The sequence below is a fragment of the Triticum urartu genome, chromosome 6A (genome assembly GCF_056163025.1).
Source record: "Triticum urartu cultivar PI428250 chromosome 6A, HENAU_Tu73, whole genome shotgun sequence".
NCBI classification, from domain to species: Eukaryota; Viridiplantae; Streptophyta; class Magnoliopsida; order Poales; family Poaceae; genus Triticum; species Triticum urartu.
Genome location: NC_141878.1, coordinates 457349788 through 457364041, shown reverse-complemented (window position 1 = coordinate 457364041; position 14254 = coordinate 457349788). Strand labels below are relative to the sequence as shown.

The following is a 14254-nucleotide window of genomic DNA, read 5'->3' as shown; positions in this document are numbered from 1 at the left end:
CTCTTATCTTCGTCCGCTACCGGTGATTGAGCATCCGGAAGAATCGATGTTAATGCTTCCTCAAAAAAAAAAGAATCAATGTTAATGCCACACAACCGCTAAAATAAAACCCGGCCAAACATTTGTGGACAAAATGGCTCACGCCACTGTTTCAAAAATCGATCGATCACTTAATCAATCGGTCGAATTATCTCAACCTAAAGTATTGCCGGAGAGCGACGGGCGTGGACAAGCGTCCCGTCGGCAGCGGATGCGGAGGAGAGGCCACGGAGGGAGGCACCCCACCGACCATTCGCACCGGGCCACGCCTCGGTGAGCGTAACTACCCACCACTCCACATGGCGCCCGCCGACCTCTCCCGATGCCGTCGATGGCGCGTCCGCCACGTCGGACTGACCGCCCCACGACATGCGTCGGGGCTCCACTGGCTCACGCGCTGCCCCGTCACGCCATTATTTCCGGCCGACACGCTGTCACTCACGACGTTGAACCGTCCTTCTTTCCTGCTTGTATTGTCCTCACGTACAGCGCTACAGGGCACAGATGTACACCTCTCGGCAGCGGCTCCGGATCGACCTCCTTGACAGCGGCTATATAAGGAAGCCTCTTGGCCAGGACACCTTCATCAGTCACAAAGCCACAAGCCAAGAACCAATACTTGATCTGTTGTTTCCTTTAGCTCCCGGAAGACTTTTCGCTGCACCGACCGATCTCGATCATGGAGGATGAGAGGAGCACCCAGTCGTACCAGGGAGGTGAGGCCGCCGAGCAGGTGGAGGTGACGGACAGGGGCCTCCTCGGCAACCTCCTCGGCAAGAAGAAGGCGGAGGAGGACAAGGAGAAGAAGGAGGAGGAGCTGGTCACCGGCATGGAGAAGGTCTCCGTGGAAGAGCCCGAGGTCAAGAAGGAGGAGCACGTGGATGGCGAGAAGAAGGAGACCCTCTTCTCCAAGCTGCACCGATCCAGCTCCAGCTCCAGCTCGGTAAGTGCAAACATGATTTAATTAGTAGCGTTTTGCTGTATTATTTAGGAGATTATTAGGATATGGCACGGTTGTTGCGATTTCTGACCTCGTGAGTGATCATCTGTACAGTCTAGTGACGAGGAAGAGGAGGAGGTGATCGACGACAACGGCGAGGTGATCAAGAGGAAGAAGAAGAAGGGTCTCAAGGAGAAGCTCCAGGAGAAGCTGCCCGGCCACAAGGACACCGAGGGTGAGCACGTGACGGGCCTACCCGCACCGGCGGCCCCCGCGTCCGTGCAGACCCACCATGACACCGACGTCGTCGTCGAGAAGATCGACGGTGACGTGAAGACAGAGGCGACACCGGCAGTGCCCGAGGAGGAGAAGAAAGGCTTCTTGGAAAAGATCAAGGAGAAGCTGCCCGGCGGCCACAAGAAGCCGGAGGACGCTGCTGCGGTGCCCGTCACGCACGCTGCTCCGGCGCCCGTCACGCACGCTGCTCCAGCACCGGTGCACGCGCCGGCGCCGACCGCCGAGGAGGTGAGCAGCCCTGACGCGAAGGAGAAGAAGGGCCTGCTGGGCAAGATCATGGACAAGCTGCCTGGTTACCACAAGACAGGGGAGGAGGACAAGGCCGCCGCCGCTACAGGCGAGCACAAGCCCAGCGCTTGATCGCCGCCGTGCCCGAGACCCGTGACCGGACCTCGATTGAATTGTTGGCGTGTGTTGTGTTTGCTTTACGTCTAAGTTGGTGTCAAGGTGGGAGGGGTTGATCGTCTTTGAAGGTCCGGTCCGTGAAGCCCGTTGAGTGACGGGTGCTTCTGTTTCAGTCTTTGAAGGTCCTGGATGTTGTTAAGCTTGTTTACTTATGGGCACTTGTGTATTGGTTTATTGCTGGGCATTATGCCTTGATATTAAAGATTTCTGCCCAGTACATATTGCTGCATGTCGTGAAGATATATAGCGTATATTGTTGCGGTTTTTTCTTTTGCCGGAAATATATTGTTGTGTTGTGCATGTTAATTGTTGCTCGAAAGATGGTGTTTTTTCTTGGGACTGTCTATTTAGCACTTGACTATTTTATAATTGGAAAACATTCAAATATCCTGTCTAATAAACAGATGCCACTTGTATGTCCAAAACCAACCCCCACAGGCACTGTCTCGCTATATTTCAAATAAAACGGGTTAGGAAATAAACTCGAATCAAGTAAAGCTGGACCACGACCCGGTCAAGGAACAACAGCCAAAAATTGGCGGAGATCACCGGACAATCTACAGGCCAGGAACACTCGTAATCCTACTCCAATTCTTGACCCCCTTCATCAGCTTCACAAATTCTTCATCCTTCACCCCGCTTCACCTAGAAACATCAGAGAAACTAGTTACAAAGAAATTCCAGAGACAACAGAAAACTGTGGAATGTTTGATTGCTAGCAATTATAAAACTCTGGAATAGCAAAAAATTTGCAGTCTAATGCCAAAAATTACAATAGCAAAACAATAGAAATTACACTACAAATCCTGATAGCTGAAAATTAAAGTGCAAACTCTGAAAAAGCATACAGTGGATTTACACCGTAAATACAAACGAAATGACACTGCAAGTTCCCAAGGATTTACATTTGAATAACTGATGAAGTTACACTGTAAACACCCACGAATTACAGTCAAAGTGCCCACTAATTGCATTGTAAATCCCCCGGAATTACACTGTTATTCCCAGGTATCAACGCTCATAAATACACCATAAAATTAGACGTAAAAATCCACTGTGATCTATCTGAAAAATACTCTGTAAGCCCTAAAACAATTACAGTGCTGAAGTATTCAAATTACAGTGTAAATCTGCAGTATATTACAGTGTAAGCCCCACAATTCAGAGGTAAAATCCATTGTAATGTATCTAACAAATACTATAAGCCCTACAACAATTACAGAGTAAGACTCTGGTAAATTACAGTATAAGCCCTAAAATAATTACAGTGCTCAATCATATTACAGTGTAAGCCCTACAGCAATTAGAACCATCTTCCGCAAAGTCATTAGGCACGAAGGGGTCTTGCAAAGGATCCACACTCTCAATAGAAGATGCTTCCGGAACATCCTTGTGAGAGACTTTCCGTAGCCTCCCCATAGATAATGAAGCTGAAAACTACAGAGAAATAACTATTAATACTGATCCAAAATAATAAAATCAAGGCAGGAATTACAAAAAAAAATAAAACTAGGGAAATTACATGGTAAAACTTATGCAAACTACACCGTAAAATCAAGGCAGGAAACAAAATTACACAACACTGTAATACTGATAAAAAATACAGTGTAAACAAGACAGTAATTACACTGTAATACTGATCCCGCTTACACAGTAATACTGGTCCAACTTACAGTGTATAGTGAGGCGGTAAAACACAAAAAAACTAAGCAAACTAACACTGCAAAAATACTCAGAATTATATAGTAACCCAGAGGGGCTTTACACTGTAAATCAAGGCATGAATTACTGTGTAATCAAGGCAGGAATTACAGTGTAATCAAGGCAAGAATTACAGTGTAATAACTGATGCAAATTACAGTAAAAAAACTATGGAAATTACACTGTAATGTTGATGCAATTACATAGTAAACAAGACAAGAATTACAGTGAAAAGTCTGAACAAAATACAGTGTAAATACTCAGAATTATAGAGTAACCCGGAGGGGCATTCCACTGAAAATCAAGGCACGAATTACAGTGTAATCAAGGCAGGAAATAAAGTGTAATAAATGATCCAAATTACAGTAAAAAAACTGGGGAAATTACACTATAATACTAATGCAAATTATATAGTAATCAAGGGTGGGAACTACACTGTAATGCTGATGCAATTTGCATAGTAAGCAAGGCAAGAATTACAGTGAAAAGTCTGAAAAAAGTACAGTGTAAAATAGGGCTAAATGGGCACTACAGTGTAACTCTAGGGAGTTACAGTCCAAAAGCACGAGAATTACAGTGGGGGTAATCTAGAGGATTGTATTGCAAAAACCACAAGAAGTTACAGTGCAATTACAACGTCTTACAATGTACTTTAGAGATACAATATACAGAAATTCAGAAAAACTTCACATCATAGAAACTGGGGTTCAGAGACACATTACAGAGAAAATCTTACAAAAGTAAAACTACGGGGATTACAAATGTAAAATCAGTGCTATAAATACAGTGTAAATCAGAGAAGCATAGCAGTATAAATCTGGGGGGTATTACAGTGTAATTCATAGCTAGCCCAAACTGGACCAAGCAATCAACAAGAAAGGGGAATCCCTATACTACCATACCAAAGAAATTCATAGCTCTTCCCCGTTTCTACTGGTAATCAATCACTAAACAACTACCAGATGACTGGACTTCAAACTGCAAAGTCTCAGTAGCAATCAAAACAGATCAGTAGCATTCAAACACTAAACAACCACCAGATGATTGAACTTCAACTGCAAAAGCTCTGAATCACACACAGAGACACGCCTGCACACATGAAAAAAACACAAAACCTAACCCCGTCGGAAGACAAACACATCAACGCCCAACCTAACAGCGCCCACAACAAGGAGATCAAATCTAAAACCTAACACCGGAGCAGACGTTCTCCATGACGAACTGGCGCGAGCAGAGGGGATCCACGGAGAAGAGGGGATCTGCGGCGAACTGCACAAATGAGCATTGGCTAACAACAAATCGCACTAACCAACCGCTAAAATCATCAAACAGCAACAGGACCTACAACAACAACGCACCAACAAACCTAGATCTGGAAGCTACATGACCAGAACCATACCAAATTGCGCGGGGAAAGGGAGAGCGACAACGACAACTAACCTGGGGAGCAGTGAATCAAAGAGAAAACCCAAGCTCGAGGATAGAGGGATCTCGCAAACACCATGAACCTGACGGAAATCGCCTCGTCTCCCCCTCCACTCGAGCGCCTCCTCCTATGGCCCCCTCTCTGCCCATCTGCCGTTTCGAAGCATTACCGCCCAAATGAAATTCAAAAAAGGAAAACGAAAGCAGACAAACGGGCGCCAGTAACGGGCAGCCCCATAAAAACCCGGGCTGGGAAAAGAAAACCGCACCCGCAACAAAGGAAACCCGCCTGAGAACAACAACTCTCAGCCCAAATCACGGCGGGCGATCGGACGGCCACAAATTTGAACGACAGCCAATTGAAAAACACCCGAGTGTAAAATAGCAAATCCGTTTTTCTTTGGGAGAGAAATTTTGAAACTATTTATCAATCATTCAATCATGACAGTATAGAGAACACTAGAGATGATAAAGTTTACAACTGAAGAAGATAGTACTTTCAACTTCAACAAACTGCTCTTACTTTTTGTTTTGTTTGTGGTATATGGTAAATTAGTGTCCTCAATTTTCCTTTGTATTCATTTGGATTTACAAGATTTTGAACCGATGCTTTTGAGGCTTTATGTTATAAAATCATGGCAGCTTGCGCATTCGTTAAAGAAATAGTATCGTCATATTATTTTTTCCTCGTGTGCAAGAAGTCATGCAATATTTTTGTAGGCTTTTGGATAAGCATATAGTGGTTTGGCTTCTTTGCTTAAGAAAATACTGACATGGGCTTCTATTCGGGGTCAAAATATACATGGCAGCGGAGGAAAAGGCAAGAATCCCCCTTGACACCGAGGCTCATCCCCGCTCTAGCTGCGTCCAGCCCCGCTCCGTGCCGTTGGCCACTCCGGCCGTGGTCGCCACCCCCTTCCCCACCTGTGCCGCCCCGCCCGGGATGCCGGGGCATCCCATGCCGACGATGGATCCGCCCTGATCTCCTGCCTCCTCATCGGCCCACCTTCAATGCTCCGGCCCAGGGGAGGCCCTGGATCCCCTGGATCTTCCGCCGTTCCTACCTCTCCCCGTTCCCCAACCGCGCTAGAGTGGGGACGCCTCCGCAAATCCTGTTGTGGGGTGCTGACCTCGAGGGCGGCCTCTCGTCTGAACCGATAGATCAGCCCCTCCCCCCTCCCCCCGCCTGAGCAGCACCGGCTCCGATCCATCGTGGTTGTGCCTCCCCCGCCTCCCTCTTCCGGGCCAACCACCATTGATGATGGATGGACGATGTACCAGTCCCGCGGAAGCAAGAAGGCTAGCAAATCCCCGCCGGTCCGCTCGGGGCATCACCGCGGGTCCGGATCCGGGCGCCCCCCCCCCCCCCGCGCTGGGTCGCGAGGCCTTCTTAAGCAAGTTCAGGGGCCTCTGTTTTCGATGCCTCAGCCCACACCACCGCCGCGTCGACTGCCACAACCCCCTCCACTGCATCATCTGCAAGCGTCCGGGTCACATCGGCAAGGAGTGCCCCAAGAACCGGAGAAACCAAAGGGGGGACGGGCTCCAGGCTCGTCCGGTGCGGGATCGGCTGGTCTTCCCTGCCCAGGCCAGCCCTCCTCCGCCTGCGATGGCTCCGCTGGGCGCTCCCTGCGTCGACCACGGGCGCCGGCCGCGGACCATCCACAAGGTGATCACCTCCACCCCGAAGATGGAGCAGCAGATCTTCCTGCTGTAGCAGAACGTGGTGGTGGACACCGCGGTGAGCAAGCTGCACGCGGCCAGTCCCCTCTCCATCGGCCGAGCCATCGAGCGGGAATTCCAGATCACCGCGCACCTCCTCCGCTTCACCAGACACGATCCTGAGGACTTCTTCATCCACTTCACCATGCCAGGCCACAAAGACTTCGTCGTTCGGCGGGGCTCGGTCGTGGTGGATGGCGTCTCCTTCCTGCTGGAGCCATGGAGGGAGGACGCGCACGCCATCCACGACACCTGGATGCTGCATGTCCGTGTCATCATGGAGAAGCTGCCAATGCAGCTCTGGACCCTGAAGGGCGCGAAGGACGCGCTGGGCGACGCGGTCATCATTGACCGCCTCGACAGCCGTACGTTCGAGCGCGCGGACACGAAGCTGTTCGCCATCTGGGTGTGGGTGTGGCAGCTGCACCACATCCCCACCATGCGAACCCTGTGGAAGCACGCCAGAGGTGCCGGCCGGGTGGAGGAGATGATCGGCTTCTCGCCTCCTAGCCGGGCCATCGCGCCGCCGCCGAACCTGCTGCGCTGGGATGTGCTGGTGCACATCGACCGGGTCGAAGACTGGGCGCCCCTGTCCCCGCGCCCCTCCCACTCCGGGCAAAGTGACCTCCCGTCCTCCTCCGACAACGACTGCTCGTATCCGCGCTACCCCTTCGCGGGGGGCTGGGTGGCCGACGTGGAGGACGGCAGGCCGTCGCAGGACCTAGGGCCGCGCTTGCGCCCGCCCGCACAAGTGGCGTCCTCGGGCTGCAAGGGCATGCCCTCGGTGGGCCACAGGCACAGCCATGACGGCGACGACAGTGGCGGCCAGCGGAGGTCTTGGAAGGACACGCTCCTCGGACGAAGGCGCGACAAGGAGCCGGCCGCACCACCCCCCGCTTCTGAGCGCCGCCGCAGCCGCACCCCAACCTCGCGCCGCGGACACGGCCCATCCAAGGATAGGCGTTCCGACCACGCCCCCAGGGAGCTCCGCTCTGGGGGTGGGGCAGGCTCGAGCCTCTCCCGCGACACGTCATCCTCACGCACGCCTACAACATCTTCCAGCCCGTCGCTCGCGCCGCCCCGCCCTCTTCCTCGGGCTCCGGGCAACGCGCAGGACGATGATACGATGGTCGCTTTCTTCGACGGGGTCGACAAGGAGCTGCCACCTCCGCCGAGGGTGGACACGAGGGCGGCGACAATGGACAGGGCAGCAACGGCCACCGTGGACAAGCTGCTCAGCTTCAGCGACCAGGCGGGCGCTGGCAGCGGCATCGACGATGACAACGACATGGGCCCGACCCTCTCGCTCGCCCGCCACACTCCCAGGCCGGCCACCACTCACTTCATGCAGCTCGGCGCGGTGACCTCCTAGGTGTGCCACATGCAGACCGCCGATGCGGGCGGGGAGGGTGATGCGAGCCAGCTGTTCGTCAACGCCACGCGATCCGTTCTGGGCAAGCCTCCAGCCCGCGCCAAGATGCCTTGCCGCTCCAGGCCTGCCGCGACACCATCTCGCCAGAGCGCCCGTCAGGCCAAAAACCCGTCCACCGTTCTGGTCAGCCAACGGGCAACGCTCTGCATCGTTCACGGCCTCGGTATCCTCGGGCCCAAAGAGACCATGGCGGCCATGGCGGCGGAGGCGCTGATCCGCCGGTTCGACGAGCCCCTGTCCGACTCCGACATCAAGGCCATTACGAAGCTCACCAACCTCGATGCCGCGGCGCTCAAGATAGCCGCGGGCATGCACGGTCCAGACGGAGAGGCCTTGCAGGCCACCACCTCTCCATGTTAGTGATTCCTAGTCATAGCAGTCTCCGACGACCCCATGCACTAGGATGGGTTGAGTTAGGTTTCATCATGCATTGTAATAGTGTAGGTCTCTTTAGCGAGCGAGGCGTAGTTGTTTGCCGGCAGAATTTGGGGCCTGTTGGTGGCTGCCGGCGACCCCCGGCCCGATGGTGGTGTACCCGTGTTTACCTTCAAGTAGTAGTAGTCGTTGGAGCTATCTTCTGTTTTGCCATGAGTGACAGAAATTGCCCAATAATGAGTTGGAAGGTGCGGGGCTTGAACTCGCCGGCCCGGCGAGAAGTAGTTTTGGAGACAGCAGAGGCGCATAAACTAGCCATCCTCTGCCTGCAGGGAACGAAGATCGACGAATGGAGCAGGGCACTAGTTAGGGAAACTGGAGGAGCGCGTCTCGCTGACTGCGTCGTCCTCCCTGCCATGGGCACGAGGGGAGGCGTCGCAATCTTCTGGGATAAGAACCGAATAGAGGTGCTCTCGCAGGCCGTTGGCTGCTTTTCCATCACCGCCAAGATCACCATCATCGCTAGCAGTGCTATGTTCTGGCCGACGACAGTCTACGGGCCGGTCGATGACGGAAGGAAAGACGATTTCCTGGCTGAGCTGGCGCGGGCTGCTCCGCCCCAAAACGCCCCTGGCTCATCAACGGTGACTTCAACCTGATCTACGAGGCGCGCGACAAAAACAACACCAACATAAACTGTAGGATCATGGGAAAATTTCGAACTGAGATCGGCGTAGCAGGGCTCAAGGAGATCAAGTGCAAGAATAGAAGATTCACGTGGAGCAACGAGCACGTGTCACCAACCCTAGTTAGCATAGATAAATTTTTCTGCACCATGGCCTGGGCCTCCATGTTTCCCTCCTACCTCCTTCACGCTGCTTCCACCTCGTGCTCTGACCACTGCCCGTTGCTGCTGTCAGAGGCGGCAGCCCCTCACCGCGTGGCTCGCTTCCGCTTCAAGTCTTTCTGGCCGAGATTCCCTCGCTTCCACACTATGGTGCAGAGGGCGTGGGATCGCCCAGTCGCCTCAAGCTATGCTTTCAAGAGAATCAGCACAAAGCTCGCGCGAGTGGCCCGAGACCTAAAGATTTGGGCCAAGGGCTTCTTCAGTGAGACAAAGCTTCAAATGCACATCGCAAACGAGATCATGTTCCGCCACGACATAGCTCAGGAGAGTAGGCAACTGACAGTAGATGAACTCTAGCTGCAGAAACGGCTCAAGATGCGAGTCCTTGGACTCGCCTCCATCGAGAGGGCGCGTAAGAGATAGGCCTCGCGCGTCACCTGGCTACATGCGGGCGACGCCAAGATGGCGTTCTTCCAGGCAAAAATCTACTCACGGCGCCAAAAAACTTCATCGATGCCCTACACACCCGAGACTCCATTGTCACCTCCCACGGCGACAAGGAGCGGATCATTCATGAGCACTTCCGATCCTCGTTGGGCACAAAATCGCCTCGCAGCCGAACCATCAACTGGGAATCCATCCACCTGCCATCCTTGCCGGCAGCCGGCCTCGACAACCCCTTCACCGAGGATGAGGTGTGGACGGCGATCTGCAAATCTCCGCAGGAGAAATCTCCGGGGCCGGACGGCTTCAATGGCACTTTTTTCCGCTCGTGCTAGTCCATCATCAAGACTGACGTCATGGCCGCCTTCCACCAATTCTACAATCTCTCAGGTGGCGACATGTCGACGATCAACAACGCTACAATCACTCTCCTGCCAAAAAAGGATGGGGCAACGGAGATCACCCACTTCAGGCCCATCAGTTTGATCCATTCGATAACCAAGCTCATCTCCAAGGTACTCTCGATTAGATTGGCGTCAGTCATTGGCTCCATCATCTCACTGGCGCAGACGGCATTCCTGAAGTCGAAGTGCATCCACGACAGCTTCCTTTTCGTACAGAACTTCGTCCACGCCCTTCACCGTCGCAAAACGCTGGGCCTGCTAGTAAAGTTAGACATAGCAAAGGCGTTCGACACCGTCTCCTGGGAATACCTGCTGGAGCTGCTCCAACAGCTAGGGTTTAGTGCGCGATGGTCGGACTGGGTGGCCCGTTTGCTCGTCTCGGCTTCTTCAGCGGTCTCTCTCAACGGCTCGGTCGGCCCAAGCATCCTCCATCACCGTGGGTTGCGCCAAGGAGACCCGCTCTCCCCCTTCCTCTTCATTTTAGCCATCGACCCACTGCACCACCTCATCGCGGCGGTAGTAGATCAGCAGCTGTTACATCGCCTCCTAGGCCGCGACCTGGCGCTTCGTGTAAGCCTCTACGCCGACGACGCAGTTATCTTCGTAAACCCTAGACGAGAAGAGGTAGATTCTCTGCTGCACATCCTTAGCGACTTCGGCAAGGCAACTGGGCTCTGTATCAACCCGGCCAAACCCACGGTCTCGATGATCCTTGTGAGAACATCAACGTCGAGGAGCTGCTCCAGGGTTTTGCAGGCTCCATCGCCCCCTTCCCCATCAAATATCTTGGGCTGCCGGTCTCTACGGGCCGCCTTCGCTTGGTCCACCTCTAGTTCATCATCGACAGAATCAAGGCAAGGCATGCGGGCTGGAAGGGCAAACTGCTACCGATGGACGGCCGCCGCGTCCTCGTCCGATGCATGCTGAGTGCCATGCCAACCTTCGCCCTCACCGTCCTCCATGTCCTAAAGAAAAATCTCAAGGAGATCGACAAGTGCAGGCGACGTTTCCTCTAGTGCCAGGACGACGAGATTTCGGGCGCCAGCGGTCTGTGCCCCGACGGAGCAAGGAGGCCTGGGCATCCCTGACCTGCAGCGTTTTGGCAGAGCGCTGCGGCTGCGCTGGCTCTGGATTGCCTGGCACCACCCGGAGCGGCCTTGGGTGGGCACCGAGCTGCCTTGCACGGCGCGGACAAGGCACTCTTCGCGGCCTCCACCAGCGTTGCGATCGGCGACGGGGCTCGGGCCTCCTTCTGGCTCTCTTCATGGATCAGCCAGGGCTGCCTCTCGCAACAATTCCCAAGGTTGTTCAGCTACTCGCGGCACAAGAACATATTAGTGCGGGAGGCCCTCAGAGACGACACGTGGATCCGCGACCTTGCCCACGGCAATAGCCGCCATCTCCTGACGGACGTCCTCGCCCTTCATCGCCAGCTCCAGGGGACGAACGCGCAGCTACAGCCAGGAGTGCCGGATGACCAGACGTGGAGTAGAGCGAGCTCGGGAAAGTACACGGCGAAGTCGGCCTACCTGGCGCAGTTCCAGGGTAGAACGACGACCCATTTCGACCGTCTGGTTTGGAAGGCCTGGGCGCCTGGCAAAATCAAAATCTTCGCCTGGTTGCTCCTCCAGGATCGGCTCTGGTGCAATGACAGACTCCAGCGGCGGGGCTGGACAAATGCTTACTTCTGCCAGCTCTGTGTCAGAAACCTGGAATCCTTGCGCCACCTCTTCTGGAGCTGCCAGGAAGTCGAACGGGTGTGGGCCGAGCTGGGACTGTGGCACGGCTGCTCGGCTCTCACCCAGGCCGAGCGCTGGCGCCATGATAGCTCCACCGCGATCGTGCAAGACATCCTGGAGCAGACCCCACACCAATGGCGAAAGAGAGTACACACGCTGTGCTGGCTTGCTTGCTGGGAGATATGGCAGGAGAGAAACCACTGCATCTTCACGTAGCACCTTCGGGGACCCACAGGAGCTACATGCTTAGAGAGCCCCTTCGAGGACCCCCCTTGAGAGATAAACCCCTCCTTGTTTCTAGGGTTTTTGGCCGTGTGTGGCACTCCCTAAAACTTTGATCCTAGGATCCTCACCACCATTGTTGTTTTTCCACTCTTTCTGCTAGATCTTTCAAAAAGATATACATGGCCATTTATCTAAAAAGGACGGAACCGAGATTTGGATCAGGGGACCTCCTATAAGGCACGGTGCGCGCGCCAGGGGCGTGCGAACATGCACCCTCCCTTCCCCTCCCGCCGCGCCAGTTTGGGCCAGCCCATTTGTGGGGCTAGTCGCGCCCTGTTTTTTTCTCGTTTGTGACTTTTATTTTTTATTTTTTGATTTTGTTTTATTCTATGTTAAAATAATTTGGGATTACAAAAAGGTTTGAAAGTTTTAAAAAATTGTGAATTGTCAAAAACAGTTCTTGAATTCTAAAATGTTCGTGATTTCAAAAGAATGAACATTCTTTAATTTAATGAACAATGTTTATTTTGATGAACAATCTTTATGAGCATTTTTTAATAATGATTAGTATTTTTTGTATTTGAATAAAAAATTGAATTTGATGAACATGTTTTTAACTTGATGAACAAAATTGTATTCAAGAAACAATTTTTTTCGAAAAATGGATAAACAAATTTTGAATTTTACGGACATTTAAAAAAAAATCAATGAACACATTGTAAAGTTGTTGCACATTTTTTAATTTAAAGATAAAATTTTGAATTTTGATCCATGAACAAAAAATTGAATTCAGTGAACATTGTTTGAATTGTTGAACATTTTTTAACATTGGTGAACATTTTTAGAATTAGATGAATAAAAAAATGTTCGTCTACTTGAAAAGAAGATTCAAAAGAAAGTTGAAAATGTAAAGAAGAAATAAGAGACAAGGAAAAGGAAAATAGAAAAGAAAAAGCAAAAACGAAAACGAAAAAGATAAAAGGAAAGGAAAGAAAAACGAAAGGAAAAAACCCGGAAAATGGGTGGCCCATATGAGGGGGCTGGCTGCCATGCCGCTCGCGGCCGACATGTGTTTCAGAGCACCAAGTCTATGTGTCGCCTGCAAAAATGTACACCTACATACCAGGTTACGTAAAGCTACGTTTCCTTCTTTTCTAAACTAATCTGTAAACTAATAATCACCCCCCTGATTTTAATGGGGTGGGCCTGGGCTTTTTTTTTCCAACCAGATGTAGCCAGGTGAACTCGTACGTTGTCCCAAAAAAAAAAAACGTGAGCTCGTACGTAAGTTTCGTAACGGATTTTAGGTAGATGTAGCAAAGCTCGTGTCGCCTGTAAGGATTTGTACAGGAGTATTATGTTTGACCGCAAGGTTTCTGTGTAGCTGCGGTTTCTGGGCCAGCTGCTTCGTTGTTGTTTTTTTCATTTCTGGCTCGCTCGCTCGCAAGGTTCAGCTGGTTTTTCCTTCTTTCTGTATATTGTACTAGTCCGGTTTTTAACGGTTTTTATTTCTTCCCTTTTTTTTCAGCTGTTTTTTCTTCTTTCATTTCTCTATGTTATCTTTACAGCATTGGTTTTCTTTAGTTTTCATTCGTTTTTGTATTCTTACCTTTTCAACGTGTTTCTTAAAAGATCTCATCGGTTTATTCGGTTTTCAATTATTTATTCTTTATTAATTTTTATGTGCTTTTCTTTACACGTTTCTTTTATTTTTTATCAGTGCATGTCCACTTTTCTCAATACATGTTGTACATTTTTTTGTGCATGTTGAACATTTTTTAAATACATATATTTTTTCAAATATATACTTTTCTTCATATACATTGTATATTTTATGTATTCATCTGAAATATTTTTTGTACACTTTGAGCATTTTTTAATACATAATTAACATGTTTTCATACATGTTTTTGATGTCTACTTTTCTTGATACACTTTTTACATTTTTTTGTATACATCAGAAACATTTTTTTCAATACATGACTGACATTTTTTCAAATAGATGTTTTTGAACACATTTTCCAATATGTGCGTCTTACATGTGTCGCCAGGCTTGCAATTATGCCTCTTGCATGTGTCGCCACCCATGGGAGGTTGGATTGTAGTACATCACTGATAAGGAGTTGCAAGTCCAAGCCTCGAGCGCTTCGGTTGTTAGGTGCACTAGAGAGTTGTTAGATCCCTTGGGGAAGAGTTGTGCCATGGGGTGGCAGGGACGTAGATCCCCTCTCCAAAAATTGCCTATGGGGAGATAAGAGA

At 51.1% G+C, this 14254-nt stretch overlaps 2 protein-coding genes and 1 long non-coding RNA gene across 3 annotated transcripts; 2 read left to right on the top strand and 1 right to left on the bottom strand.

Moving 5' to 3' along the window:
* The first annotated feature begins 613 nt into the window (after positions 1–613).
* Positions 614–1900, top strand: LOC125514057 (dehydrin COR410). The gene is made up of 2 exons (XM_048679308.2): positions 614–982; positions 1094–1900. The coding sequence occupies exons 1-2, from the start codon at positions 719–721 to the stop codon at positions 1634–1636; spliced, it is 807 nt and encodes a 268-aa protein (XP_048535265.1). The 5' UTR covers positions 614–718; the 3' UTR covers positions 1637–1900.
* Positions 1549–4972, bottom strand: LOC147965689 (uncharacterized). The gene is made up of 2 exons (XR_015608488.1): positions 4823–4972; positions 1549–3118 (listed from the first exon to the last, which is right to left on the bottom strand). It is a non-coding gene; the product is annotated as an uncharacterized LOC147965689 (long non-coding RNA).
* Positions 4973–9983: 5011 nt separating this feature from the next.
* On the top strand, positions 9984–11986 carry LOC147965688 (uncharacterized). The gene is made up of 2 exons (XM_087530559.1): positions 9984–10745; positions 11138–11986. The coding sequence occupies exons 1-2, from the start codon at positions 9984–9986 to the stop codon at positions 11984–11986; spliced, it is 1611 nt and encodes a 536-aa protein (XP_087386685.1).
* The last annotated feature ends 2268 nt before the right edge of the window (positions 11987–14254 follow it).